Genomic DNA, 12,853 nt, shown 5'->3' on the forward strand with positions numbered 1-12,853 from the left:
ATCGGCATCCAAAACGAGCGTCCACGGATCTAGCAGATGACCGGAGGAGCCTCAATCCGTCCTGTGGCCACCAGGAAGTCGGTCCGGGCTACCGCGGAGCGCAGGGAGATGACGTCGCCAGGAAGCAGAGAGACACCAGGGGAGGAACAATTGAATAAAAGAGGCTACGCGCTCGGAGCATCAGCTCCTTCTACAGGCGCTGATGCTCTGAACGCATAGCCTCTTCTAGAAGGAGCTGATGCTCCGAGAGCGTAGCCTCTTCTAGAAGGAGCTGATGCTCCGAGCGCGTAGCCTCTTTTATTCAGTTGTTCCTCCCCTGGTGTCTCTCTGCCTCCTGGTGACGTCATCTCCCTGCGCTCCGCGATGGCCTGGACCGACTTCCTGGTGGCCACAGGACGGACTGAGGCTCCTCCAGTCATCTGCCATATCCGTGGACGCTCCTTTTGGATGCCGATCTACACCTGCAAACACCACCATTTACAGATGAGCCTGTTTTTATATTATTTCCTGTAAGTGCATTACTTACTTTGCTAATAAATCGTATCTAATATACTACACTCAGGTTGGCGCTTCCTGTGTCTCTCCCTCTTCCTCAATCTGATTACAGAGCTGGCTTTTCTTTGAGGACAGCTGCCTCCTGCCACCTCACCCTAAGAACTGTTGCTGTATGGACTATTGAGCTGTTATTGCTCTCATATTGCCTGCCATATTACTTCATGTACACTAATATTTGCGCTTACAGTTTTTTCTTTTTATCATTTTTACTTTAAATAATTGCTATCATTTCTGAATAATAAGTAGTTGAAAATCTGAAGTTTTTTCCAGAGGCTCTAACAGAGAAGCCACCCACATGCAAGACTGAGGAGGGGCTTCTGTATTAGGGCCTATGGAGAAAAGGCAATGCATGTGCAGACCTGGAACCCATTTCCTCAGAGGAAGACAAGATCATTGCCTGGCCAAGCATAGGGTCCATGGCTATGGGTTCACATCACCTATTGAGTTGAAATCTGTAGTTGATGGTATGGATAGCATGGTGAGAGCGAGTGGGGTTGTTAGGATTTATATTGATGAAAGTGATATTCTGAACTGCAGCCTGTCTAAGCAGTGTGTTGTGGTGTCAGATTTACAGAAAGCAGAACTCCGGGCAAAAACTTTTTTTCTATTTTCTTGTTGCTGATCTCCTATCTTTATCAGCTATGCCATCCATCCTTTTCTCAGCTCTGTAGTTCCTCTGTAATAGCCTGCTGATTTTACAGAAAAAATGTTACTGCCCTGGGGTTTCCTGCTTGTAAAACTGGTGGCTGCTATTCCTTCTGTACTCTCAGCCACCGGTCTTGTCACTTCCCACTTGTAGACCAATCTACAGCAAGCAGGGATGTACTTCCGTCCCCGCTTGCTGTATTGGGCAGAGGGGGTCTCATAGACCCCCGTCTGTACCGCTCATAGAGGTGGTGTCCTCCTCCTCTTCTCTCTGCCAGCACCACCCCCAACGCCCCCCGCCGCCGGCCGCCTGCCAACCATTCACCCCACCTGTCATGCTGCACTGGATTTTTAGGAGAGTAAATACGGGCGGACTTTCAGCATCAAAGGTATGACGGTCTTTCCGACGTACTTTCGACGGACTTTTGATGGACTTCCGAACGAACGGACTTGGCTACACACGATCACACCAAAGTCCAACTGAGTCGTACGTGATGACGTATGACCGGACTAAAATAAAAAAGTTGATAGCCAGTAGCCAATAGCTGCCCTAGCATCGGTTTTCGTCTATGAGTAGCTATGAGTAAGCACTCAGTCCTGAGTGCGAAACGCGTCAGCTTATCTGTACTTTCTGCATGACAGTCTTGTTATTTTGATGATCCCATTTTTTCAATAAAGTGAAAATTTTTTGACTACATCCGGTGTGCGGCATCCGAATCTTCTCCTCCATTCAAGCCTGCTTTGCCTAGCATTCAGCCAGCACCTGGAGCTCTTCTGCTCTGAAACTTCTACTTACACCTGGGTCAGTGTCAGCCTGAGCGGTGAAAACACTTTCTTTGCTTGTCTGCATCTAAGGATACATCGGTTTTCGTCTGTCGGACTAGCATACAGATGAACGGATTTTTCGACTGGACTCAAATCCGTCGGAAAGATTTGAAACATGTTTCAAATCTAAAATCCGTCTGATTTTCGACCGAAAAGGTCCATCGGAAGTCTGATGAAGCCCACACATGGTCGGATTGTCCAACGGATTCGTTCCGCCGGACGAGTTCGGTCGAAAAGTCCGCCCGTGTGTACACGGCATTAGGCTTCATGTACACTACAACTCCTAAACTTGCGTTTAGGAGCTTTCGTTTTTTTTTTTTTTTTTGCCAAAGTACCTAAACTCAACTCCATAAAAGCCTCTGGGGTTGATTTACTAAAACTGGAGAGTGCAAAATCTGGTGCAGCTCTGCAAAGAAAACAATCAGCTTCCAGATTTTTATGTCACAGCTTAATTAAACAAGCTGAAGTTAGAAGCTGATTGGCTACCATGCACAGCTGCACCAGATTTTGCACTCTCCAGTTTTAGTAAATCAACCCCATGTACAGATAGGCTTTGAGGATCGTTTAGAAGCTGCTGTGGTTAGGGAAGTTTCAACTTCCCTCAACCTCCCTCTAATGAACGTGGAAGAATCATGTTCAGGATAGGAACGTTGTGACCGCGGGCCACGAAACACGGCAAAATCGTGGTAAAATCACAGCGTGATTTTGCAGCGTTTGCATTTTCCCGCTGCCAGCAGTCAAAGTAGGCTATGTGTACACGAAGCATTAAAAACTCACCTAAGCTGCATTTTTTCAAAGTAGTCTAGGTGAGTCTAGCAGAGTTTAGCAGCATTTGGTGTTTGGGAGTTTATTTATTTCATTAGCCAGAATATAAATGTATTTTTATTTTATAAAAGTGCTAAATGCGCCTAGCGTTTAGGTGCGTTTAGGCACTTTTGGCTTTTTTTATGCCCAAAAGCTCCTCTCCTGAACATAGCTCTTCTGCGTTCAGGAGAGGAGCGTTGACTGCCTCTAAACTCTGGTAAAAGCCTATGTGTGCATGAACACATATGCTTTTATTGAGTTCAGGGGCTTTGGCTAAAAAAATTTCAATGTTATTTATTTTTTTTTGCCAACTCATCTCAATAAAAGCCTATGTGTTCATACACACATAGGCTTTTACCAGAGTTTAGGAGCAGCAGAGTTTAGAGGCAGTCAGAGCTCCTCTAATGTACGCAGAAGAATCGCGTTCAGGAGAGGATCTTTTGGGCATAAACGCCAAACGTGCCTAAAAGCACTTAAATTATAAGCGCGTTTAGCACTTCAGCATTTATTTATGTCAATAGCCAGAATAATTAAAAATTTTGGCCAATAAAATAAATGCTGCTAAACTCGCCCAAACCGATTTGAGAAATTGCAGCTTAGGTGCGTTTTTAACGCTGTCAGAAGAAACAATAGAGCAGTGTGCATGAAGTCTTAAGACACTGGCGGGTGCAAGCTCTCTGACAGCCAGCATCTCTGAGCTTGATCTGTCACATTTAGCAGTGGTAGGAATATGGTAGGAATACCATTGCTAAATGTTTTACTTACTGCTGCAGCAGGAGGTCCAGTTTGCGGTAAAATAAGGTGTAAAAAAAGCGTTAAATACAACAAAATAAAAAGATTATCACATGCAGTATTTAACACATGTTTGTTAGTGAATTGTCTGCTTCTGAGATAAATACTGCATGAGTTATTTTAATGCAAAAATGTATGCCATATTTATTTCTTAATGAATTGACTCCTGTATCCCATTAGGAAGATTTCCCGTCACTTCCTGTACTGGGCATAGAAGAGGCAGAGTGAACAAAAAGTTTTCAGCTCACTGTATTTCAGGCAGGATCAACTGAATTTGTTTTTTTTTTTTGTTCTTATCAGTTATAACAAAATGCTTTGAATTGCATATTTAAAGTGGTTAAAAAGACAGTTAAAAAAAAATAACAAACATGTTATACTTACCTGCTCTGTGCAATGCAGTTAAACAGAGTGGCCTCAAACCTCCTCTTCTGGGTTCACCCACCGACACTCTCTGCTCCTCCTCAATCAGCCAATCAAAGGAGAGAGGGGGCAAGGCCGAGCCGCGGCTCTGTGTCTGAATGATCACACAGAGCAGCGGCTTGGCTCGGGTGACCCCATAACAAGCTGCTTGCTGTGGAGCCACTCGGCAGGAGGGAGGGGCCAGGAGCGACGACAAAGGATCTGAGAAGAGGAGGATCCAGGCTGCTCTGTGCAAAACCACTACACAGAGGAGGTAAGTATAACATGTTTGTTATTTGAAAAAACAACAAAAAAAAACAAGACTTTACTATCACTTTAAGGCAAAAATGGTATGACTTTAAAACCACTTTAACATACTCAAAAGGAACAAGTAAGAGAAGTTCCTATAATTTAACTTCAACTTCAGATTGTATGAGTTACGTATTGTTTTATGTTTTTGTGTATAATATGAGGAGTTTTTAAGAAATGTCATTGTGAACTATTTGCAACAACAATAAATCTTATCTTATCTTATCTTATCTTATCTTATCTTATCTTATCTTTTTTATTATTATTATTTTTTTACAGTTTTGATGTAGATCCACTAAGAAGACATACCTTTTGGACTATTGCAGTGGGAGGAACATTCACATGGCTAGGCATTTATGGGGTCAACCAGTCAACTATTCAGAGATGCATTTCCTGCAAATCAGAAAAACATGCAAAACTGTAAGTTGAATAAAATCACTAAATCTTCTGAAACCACTTGACAAAACATACATATGCTATAAGCAGCCCTCAAAATTTCCACTCGCCTACTCTCATTTTGCAAGTGGAAAATGATTGCTGGCGAATGTGGGGCTGCCTCGGAGGGGGGGGTGGGGAGCGAGCACCACCGGCAGGCAGGGTTGAATAGGAGCCCTTCTTTCAGCGATCGCTCAGGAGAAGAGAGAGCCGGCCAGATCATCAGGGAGCGGTAACAGTTTTCATTTGAATTGCCAAGTGTTCCCAGCGCTTGCCATCACATACAGCCCTGCCTCCTAGCCTGGGTACTTTGATAGACAGAACACCGGTCCAATGCTGGGACGTGTAACACTCTGCAATTCAAAAGAAAGCTGTTACAGCAATGTTCCCTGCTTTCTGATGATCCGGCTGGCTCTCTCTTCCCTCCTCTCTCTTCCCCTGCACAGGTGAGGCTGCATTGTTTGGCACAGGTGAGGCTGCATTGTTGGGCACAAGTGAGGCTGCATTGATGAGCACAGGTGAAGCTGCATTGTTGGGCACAGGTGAGGCTGTATTGATGGGCACTGGTGAGGCTGCATTGATGAGCACAGATGAGGCTGCATTGTTGAGCAGAGGTGAGGCTTCATTGTTGGGCACAGGTGAGGCTGCATTGATGGGCACAGGTGAGGCAGCATTGTTCGGCACAGGTGAGGCTGCATTGTTGGGCACAGGTGAGGCTGCATTGATGGGCACATGTGAGGCTGCATTGTTGGGCACAGGTGAGGCCGCATTGATGGACAGTGGTGAGACTGCATTGATGAGCAGTGAGGCTACATTGTTGGGCACAGGTGAGGCTGCATTGTTGGGCACAGGTGAGTCAGCATTGTTGAGCACAGGGGAGGCTGCATTGATGGGCACAGATGAAGCTGCATTAATGAGCAGTGAGGCAGCATTATTGGGAACAGGGAAGGCTGCATTGATGGGCACAGATGAAGCTGCATTGATGAGCAGTGAGGCTGCATTGTTGGGCACAGGTGAGGCTGCATTGATGAGCACAGGTGAGGCTGCATTGTTGGGCACAGGTGTGACTGCATTGTTGAGCACAGGGGAGGCTGCATTGATGGGCACAGATGAAGCTGCATTGATGAGCAGTGAGGCTGCATTGTTGGGAACAGGGGAGGCTGCATTGATGAGCACAGGTAAGGCTGCATTGTTGGGCACAGGTGAGGCTGTATTGTTGAGCACAGGGGAGGCTGAATTGATGGGCACAGATGAAGCTGCATTGATGAGCAGTGAAGCAGCATTATTTGGAACAGGGAAGGCTGCATTGATGGGCACAGATGAAGCTGCATTGATGAGCAGTGAGGTTGCATTGTTGGGCACAGGTGAAGCTGCATTGATGGGCACAGGTGAAGCTGCATCGATGAGCAGTGAGGTTGCATTGTTGGGCACAGGTGAAGCTGCATTGATAAGCAGTGAGGCTGTATTGTTGGGCACAGGTGAGGCTGCACTGATGGGCACTGATAAAGTTGTTGTTAATATTTATTTTCGTAACTTAGTTCTTCATAAAACATTTAAGTGTCATTTCATGAGATCATTTATGACGGCTTGTTTAGAGGTAAATTTAGGGGCAGGGCGGGGTAGGGGTTGGGTGGGGCAACTGGTGGCGAGTAACCCTTAAGGCCTGGCTAGTAGCTCAGGACTTGAAATTTTGAGCCCTACTATAAGGATTATTTTAAAAAATCATGTTTTTAAGTATGATTCTCTTTGCCACACCAAAATGTTTTACTGTTATTTTTAGAGGCTAGTGCTGTTACTTGTCAAACATAAAGAAAAATCTTTAATTGGCTCAGTCTGCCCCAAAGACCTAACCACCCCCTTAAACCTCGATTGTCCTCCTTTTTAGGGGACCCTAGGTTCCCTCCTGCTTTTAATTCTGACTGTCATTTCTCTAGGTGGATTGAGAATGATATTGTCACTCTGGAGTCTCTGACCCAAGAACCCCCTTTTTCCTGCCTCCAACTGAGTTATGCTCTACCTCAAACAGAATTTTATAAAAACTTGGAGATTAGACATTTTTTCTCCAACCAATACTCCCTGGAAGCGATAAGCGCAGATAACACTTTTGAGTACCTGTGCAGATCCTCCTCCAGAGATAAGGGTACAATTTCCACTATGTATAAACACCCTAATGAAAGAGATCTAACTGCTAAATCTTCAGCGATGCTCAGTTGAGAGGTGGAAAACGGGTCAGGAAATTTCCCCTGAGGATTGATTGAATATGCTTTCCAATATGCATAGATGCACAAAGTCATTGGCAGTGAAGAAAACGGTGGTTAAACTCCACACCAGGTGGTTCTACACGCCGACCAAACAACACCCCCTACCCCTCGTAAGGAGCAGGGGGTGTTAACTAAGGTCGCTCAGATCACAGGGATGCAACTGTCCCTGACTTTTCAGATGTGCCTATTTTTTGCTGTACTGCCAGAAGTCTCTCCTCCATGGCAAAAACTGGCCTACACTTTATTTAGTGCAGTTCACTGGGCGATCACATTACAGTGGCGCTCCCCCGAGGTCCCCTGGGAACAAGTGATAAGGTGTATAGAGGCTAGTCAACTTATGGAGCATGTTCACCATACCATTGTGGATACTATGCCTGTCTTTAATAGAAAATGGGAATTTTGGTCCGCATATGGATATGTAGTGTTATAAAAACCATGCATAGCCTCATACAGACAACGCTAAGATTTTGTGCCTTGTACCTTCTTTGTTTCTTGTTGTTACATTTCTTTCATATTATGCTTTCTCCCCTTTTATTTTCCGCTTATATGGCACAGTTTTATGTTTACCTGTCATTGTGGCCAAATAGTTATAATAATGTCTAGTTGAGCTGTTACTCCCACATAGGGAAATGGCCAATGTTATGTACATTTTTTAGCATTCGTGCTATATCTGTACCAAACTGATATTTGTTATATGCTATCTCTGTATATGTTCCATTTTTTTCTTATGCTGCAATAAAAAACATTGGTAAACAAAAAAATCTTTATTTTGGTTAAAATAAATATATTGTACTCACAAAAGTGATATAAAGGCACACGTCACATATAGGGGTTGATTTACTAAAGGCAAAAAGACTGTGCACTTTGCAAAGTGCAGTTGCTCCAGAGCTTAACCACTTCAGCCCCGGAAGGATTTACCCCCTTCCTGACCAGAGCACTTTTTACAATTTGGCACTGCGTCGCTTTAACTGCTAATTGCGCGGTCATGCAATGCTGTACCCAAACGAAATTTGCGTCCTTTTCTTCCCACAAACAGAGATTTCTTTTGATGGTATTTGATCACCTCTGCGGTTTTGATTTTTTGCGCTATAAACGAAAAAAGACCGAAAATTTTGAAAAAAAATGATATTTTCTACTTTTTGTTATAAAAAAAAATCAAATAAACTCAATTTTAGTCATACATTTAGGCCAAAATGTATTCGGCCACATGTCTTTGGTAAAAAAAATGTCAATAAGCGTATATTTATTGGTTTGCGCAAAAGTTATAGCGTCTACAAGCTAGGGTACATTTGGAATTTACACAGCTTTTAGTTTATGACTGCCTATGTCATTTCTTGAGGTGCTAAAATGGCAGGGCAGTACAAAACCCCCACAAATGACCCCATTTTGGAAAGTAGACACCCCAAGGAAATTGCTGAGAGGCATGTTGAGCCCATTGAATATTATTTTTTTTTGTCCCAAGTGATTGAATAATGACAAAAAAAAAAATACAAAAAGTTGTCACTAAATGATATATTGCTCACACAGGCCATGGGCATATGTGGAATTGCACCCCAAAATACATTTAGCTGTACTTTCACTCCTCACTACCTATCACAGTTTTGAAGGCCATAAAATGCCTAGATGGCACAAAACCCCCCCAAATGACCCCATTTTGGAAAGTAGACACTCCAAGCTATTTGCTGAGAGGCATGTTGAATGTTAAATGATATATTGCTCACACAGGCCATGGGCATATGTGGAATTGCACCCCAAAATACATTTAACTGCTTCTCCTGAGTATGGGGATACCACATGTGTGGGACTTTTTGGGAGCCTAGCCGCGTACGGGGCCCCGAAAACCAATCACTGCCTTTAGGATTTCTAAGGGTGTAAATTTTTGATTTCACTCTTCACTGCCTATCATAATTTCGGAGGCCATGGAATGCCCAGGTGGCACAACCCCCCCCCCCCCAATGACCCCATTTTGGAAAGTAGACACCCCAAGCTATTTGCTGAGAGGCATGGTGAGTATTTTGCAGCTCTCATTTGTTTTTGAAAATGAAGAAAGACAAAAAAAAACATTTTTTTTTTCTTTTTTTCAATTTTCAAAACTTTGTGACAAAAAGTGAGGTCTGCAAAATACTCACTATACCTCTTAGCAAATAGCTTGGGGTGTCTACTTTCCAAAATAGGGTCATTTGGCCACCTGGGCATTCCATGGCCTCCGAAACTGTGATAGGCAGTGAAGAGTGCAATCAAAAATTTACGCCCTTAGAAAGCCTGAAGGCAGTGCTTGGTTTTCGGGGTCCTGTACGCAGCTAGGCTCCCAAAAAGTCTCACATATGTGGTATCCCCGTACTCAGGAGAAGCAACAGAATGTATTTTGGGGTGTAATTTCACATATTCCCATGGCATGTTTGAGCGATATATCATTTAGTGACAACTTTGTGCAAAAGAAAAAAAAAAAATTTGTCTCTTTCCCGCAACTTTTGTCACAATATAAAATATTCCATGGACTCGACATGCCTCTCAGCAAATAGCTTGGGGTGTCTACTTTCCAAAATGGGGTCATTTGGGGGGGTTTGAACTGTCCTGGTATTTTATGCACAACATTTAGAAGCTTATGTCACACATCACCCACTCTTCTAATCACTTGAAGACAAAGCCCTTTCTGACACTTTTTGTTTACATGAAAAAATTATTTTTTTTGCAAGAAAATTACTTTGAACCCCCAAACATTATATATTTTTTTTAAAGCAAATGCCCTACAGATTAAAATGGTGGGTGTTTCATTTTTTTTTTCACACAGTATTTGCGCATCGGTTTTTCAAACGTATTTTTTGGGGAAAAAACACACTTTTTAAAATTTTAATGCACTAAAACACACTATATTGCCCAAATGTTTGATGAAATAAAAAAGATTATTTTGGCCGAGAACATGGATACCAAACATGACATGCTTTAAAATTGCACACAAACGTGCAGTAGCAACAAAATAAATACATTTTTAAAAGCCTTTAAAAGCCTTTACAGGTTACCACTTTAGATTTACAGAGGAGGTCTACCGCTAAAATTACTGCCCTCGATCTGACCTTCGTGGTGATACCTCACATGCATGGTGCAATTGCTGTTTACATTTGACACCAGACCGACGCTTGCATTCGCCTTAGCGCGAGAGCAGTTGGGGACAGGGGTGCTTTTTTTTTTTCTTTATTATTTTTTTGCTTTTTTATCTTATTTTTAAACTGTTCCTTTCATTTCTTTTTTTTTAATCATTTTATTGTTATCTCAGGGAATGTAAATATCCCCTATGATAGCAATAGGTAGTGACAGGTACTCTTTTTTGAAAAAATTGGGGTCTATTAGACCCTAGATCTCTCCTCTGCCCTCAAAGCATCTGACCACACCAAGATCGGTGTGATAAAATGCTTTTCCAATTTCCCAATGGCGCTGTTTACATCCGGCGAATTCTAAGTCATGAAATGCTCGTAGCTTCCGGTTTCTTAGGCCATAGAGATGTTTGGAGCCACTCTGGTCTCTGAGCAGCTCTATGGTCAGCTGGCTGAATCACTGGCTGCACGGAAGACGGTGGGGGCATTCCCTCCCACTGCTTGTAAAAGCAGTCTAGAGGCTAATTAGCCGCTAGGATTGCTTTTACAAGAAAGCCGACCGCTGGCTGAAAAGAATGATACCAAGATGATACCTAAACCTGCAGGCATCATTCTGGTATAACCACTCAAAGTCGTGAATTGCGTACCTGAAGACAAAAAAATGGTTAACAATAAAACACAGTAAACGGTAAAGTATAAAAAATTGCATACCTGAAAAGCAAACATGATAAAACATAATAACAATAAAACATTGCAGAATAGAATACAGTAAAAAAGAGCAGAACAATAGAGAGAGAATAGAGAGAGAGAGAACAATAAAACGACAACTATTTTTTTTTTTCATATATATATATATTTTTTTTTTTTACACTTTTTTTGTAACTAACTTTTATAACTGTAACCGGTTCCAGGTTCGGGTCTCTCAAAATGCGATGGCATCTTGGGAGACCCTGTGAAAGTGTGCCTAGTCTGTACAATGCTGTACCCTACGCTAATACTCAACTAGTGTATGGTAGCGTTCAAAACATTCACCAATGCAAAGACCAGGATTGTCAGGACAGGAGGGACAATAATAGCGGGTGTCACGCCTATATCCGCGCTTGCTGCAGACACAACATCTTTTTTGGGGGGTTCGTTGGGTAGGGGTACTCGGGAGGACATAAAGAAAATGCCTCTCATGCAGCCGACTGCATTTGGTTGGGGATGTGAATGGGGGAAGTACGGGCACTGCAGAAGTGGTGGGTTCCTAATTAGGATTGGCAAATGCAGCAGGAAGGGCATTATGGGCACGACGGGCCTGTGTTTGTCTTCTTCTTGGTGGCAGCGGGACACTACTTGTGTTTGCCACCTCACCAGCTTGAACTGCACTTATGGGACTCGCCACGTCACCAAGTGTTACTGCAGTGCTGATTTGACTACGACCGGGGTGTACTAGGCCGCTGGTGCTTGCCAGTTCACCAAAACGCTACCAAAAAAACTGTTAGCGATCGCAGGGATCAGGCCTGACTCTGCAAACGCTGCAGTTATGTGTTTAGTGTTTTGTAAGTGACAGTGATCGATCGATACTGCACTTGGGTGGGCTGGGCTGGGCCAGGCGGAGGGGCAAAACGCAGGTGCTAGCAGGTATCTGGGCTGATCCCGCTAACACTGCATTTTTGGGAACTCTAAACTGCTGGGGACGCTAGTATAGATCTGATCGGATCAGATATTGATCCGTTCAGATACTATACCACTAAGGGAGCTGTACAGTGCGTGCGTGGGTGTTAGCGGTACTGGCGCTAACCTGACGCTACCTGGGGCTGGTGCTTGTCAGTTTACCAAAATGCTACCAAAAAAACTGTTAGCGATCACAGAGATCAGGCCTGACTCTACGAACGCTGCAGTTATGCGTTTAGTGTTTTGTAAGTGACAGTGATCGATCGATACTGCACTGGGCTGGGCTGGGCGGAGGGGCAAAACACAGGTGCTAGCAGGTATCTGGGCTGATCCCGCTAACACTGCGTTTTTGGGAACCCTAAACTGCTGGGGACACTAGTATAGATCTGATCGGATCAGATATTGATCCGTTCAGATACTATACCACTAAGGGAGGCGTATGCTGCGTGCGTGCGTGGGTGTTAGCGGTACTGGCGCTAACCTGACGCTGTCTGGGGCGACGCATATCACCCCCGGGTGATCAGGGGGCTAAACCTTTATTCGGTAATAAACAGCGGGTGCCCTGACACTATAAAAAATAAACAAACTAACCAGCGTCACCCGTAACGGTTATACGGTGATCAGTGGTGAAAGGGTTAACTAGGGGGCAATCAAGGGGTTAAAACATTTATTAGGTAGTATATGGGGGTCCCTGACGCTATAAAACGCTGACGGCGAACCTAAATATTTACCTCCCTAACTAGCGTCACCACACTAATACAGCGATCAGAAAAATGATCGCTTAGCGACACTGGCGACGGGGGGTGATCAAGGGGTTAAATCTTTATTAGGGGGGTTAGGGGGGTATCCTAGACCTAAAGGGGGCTACCACTAACTGCCCTACCACACTAACTGTCACAAACTGACACCAATGCAGTAATCAGGAAAAAAAAACAAAAAAAAAAAACTGCTTGGTGTCAGTGTGACGGGGGGGGGGGGGGGGGGGGGTGATTGGGGGGTGATCGGGGGGGGGATCGGAGGTGTAATGTGTGCCTGGCATGTTCTACTGTGTGTGTGTTGTGCACTCACATTACAGTCTTC

The 12,853-nt window shown here is 43.9% G+C and overlaps 1 protein-coding gene across 1 annotated transcript in view; it reads left to right on the forward strand.

The window, feature by feature from the left end:
- SLC5A12 (solute carrier family 5 member 12) overlaps positions 1-12,853 on the forward strand; it is a 130,820-nt gene that overhangs the window by 64,402 nt on the left and 53,565 nt on the right. The window contains exon 6 of the mRNA XM_073604548.1: positions 4,609-4,749. Within this exon, the coding sequence (XP_073460649.1) occupies positions 4,609-4,749 (141 nt within the window). The remainder of the gene's footprint in view (positions 1-4,608; positions 4,750-12,853) is intronic.

This window comes from Aquarana catesbeiana, linkage group LG11 (genome assembly GCF_042186555.1).
Source record: "Aquarana catesbeiana isolate 2022-GZ linkage group LG11, ASM4218655v1, whole genome shotgun sequence".
Classification (NCBI taxonomy): domain Eukaryota; kingdom Metazoa; phylum Chordata; class Amphibia; order Anura; family Ranidae; genus Aquarana; species Aquarana catesbeiana.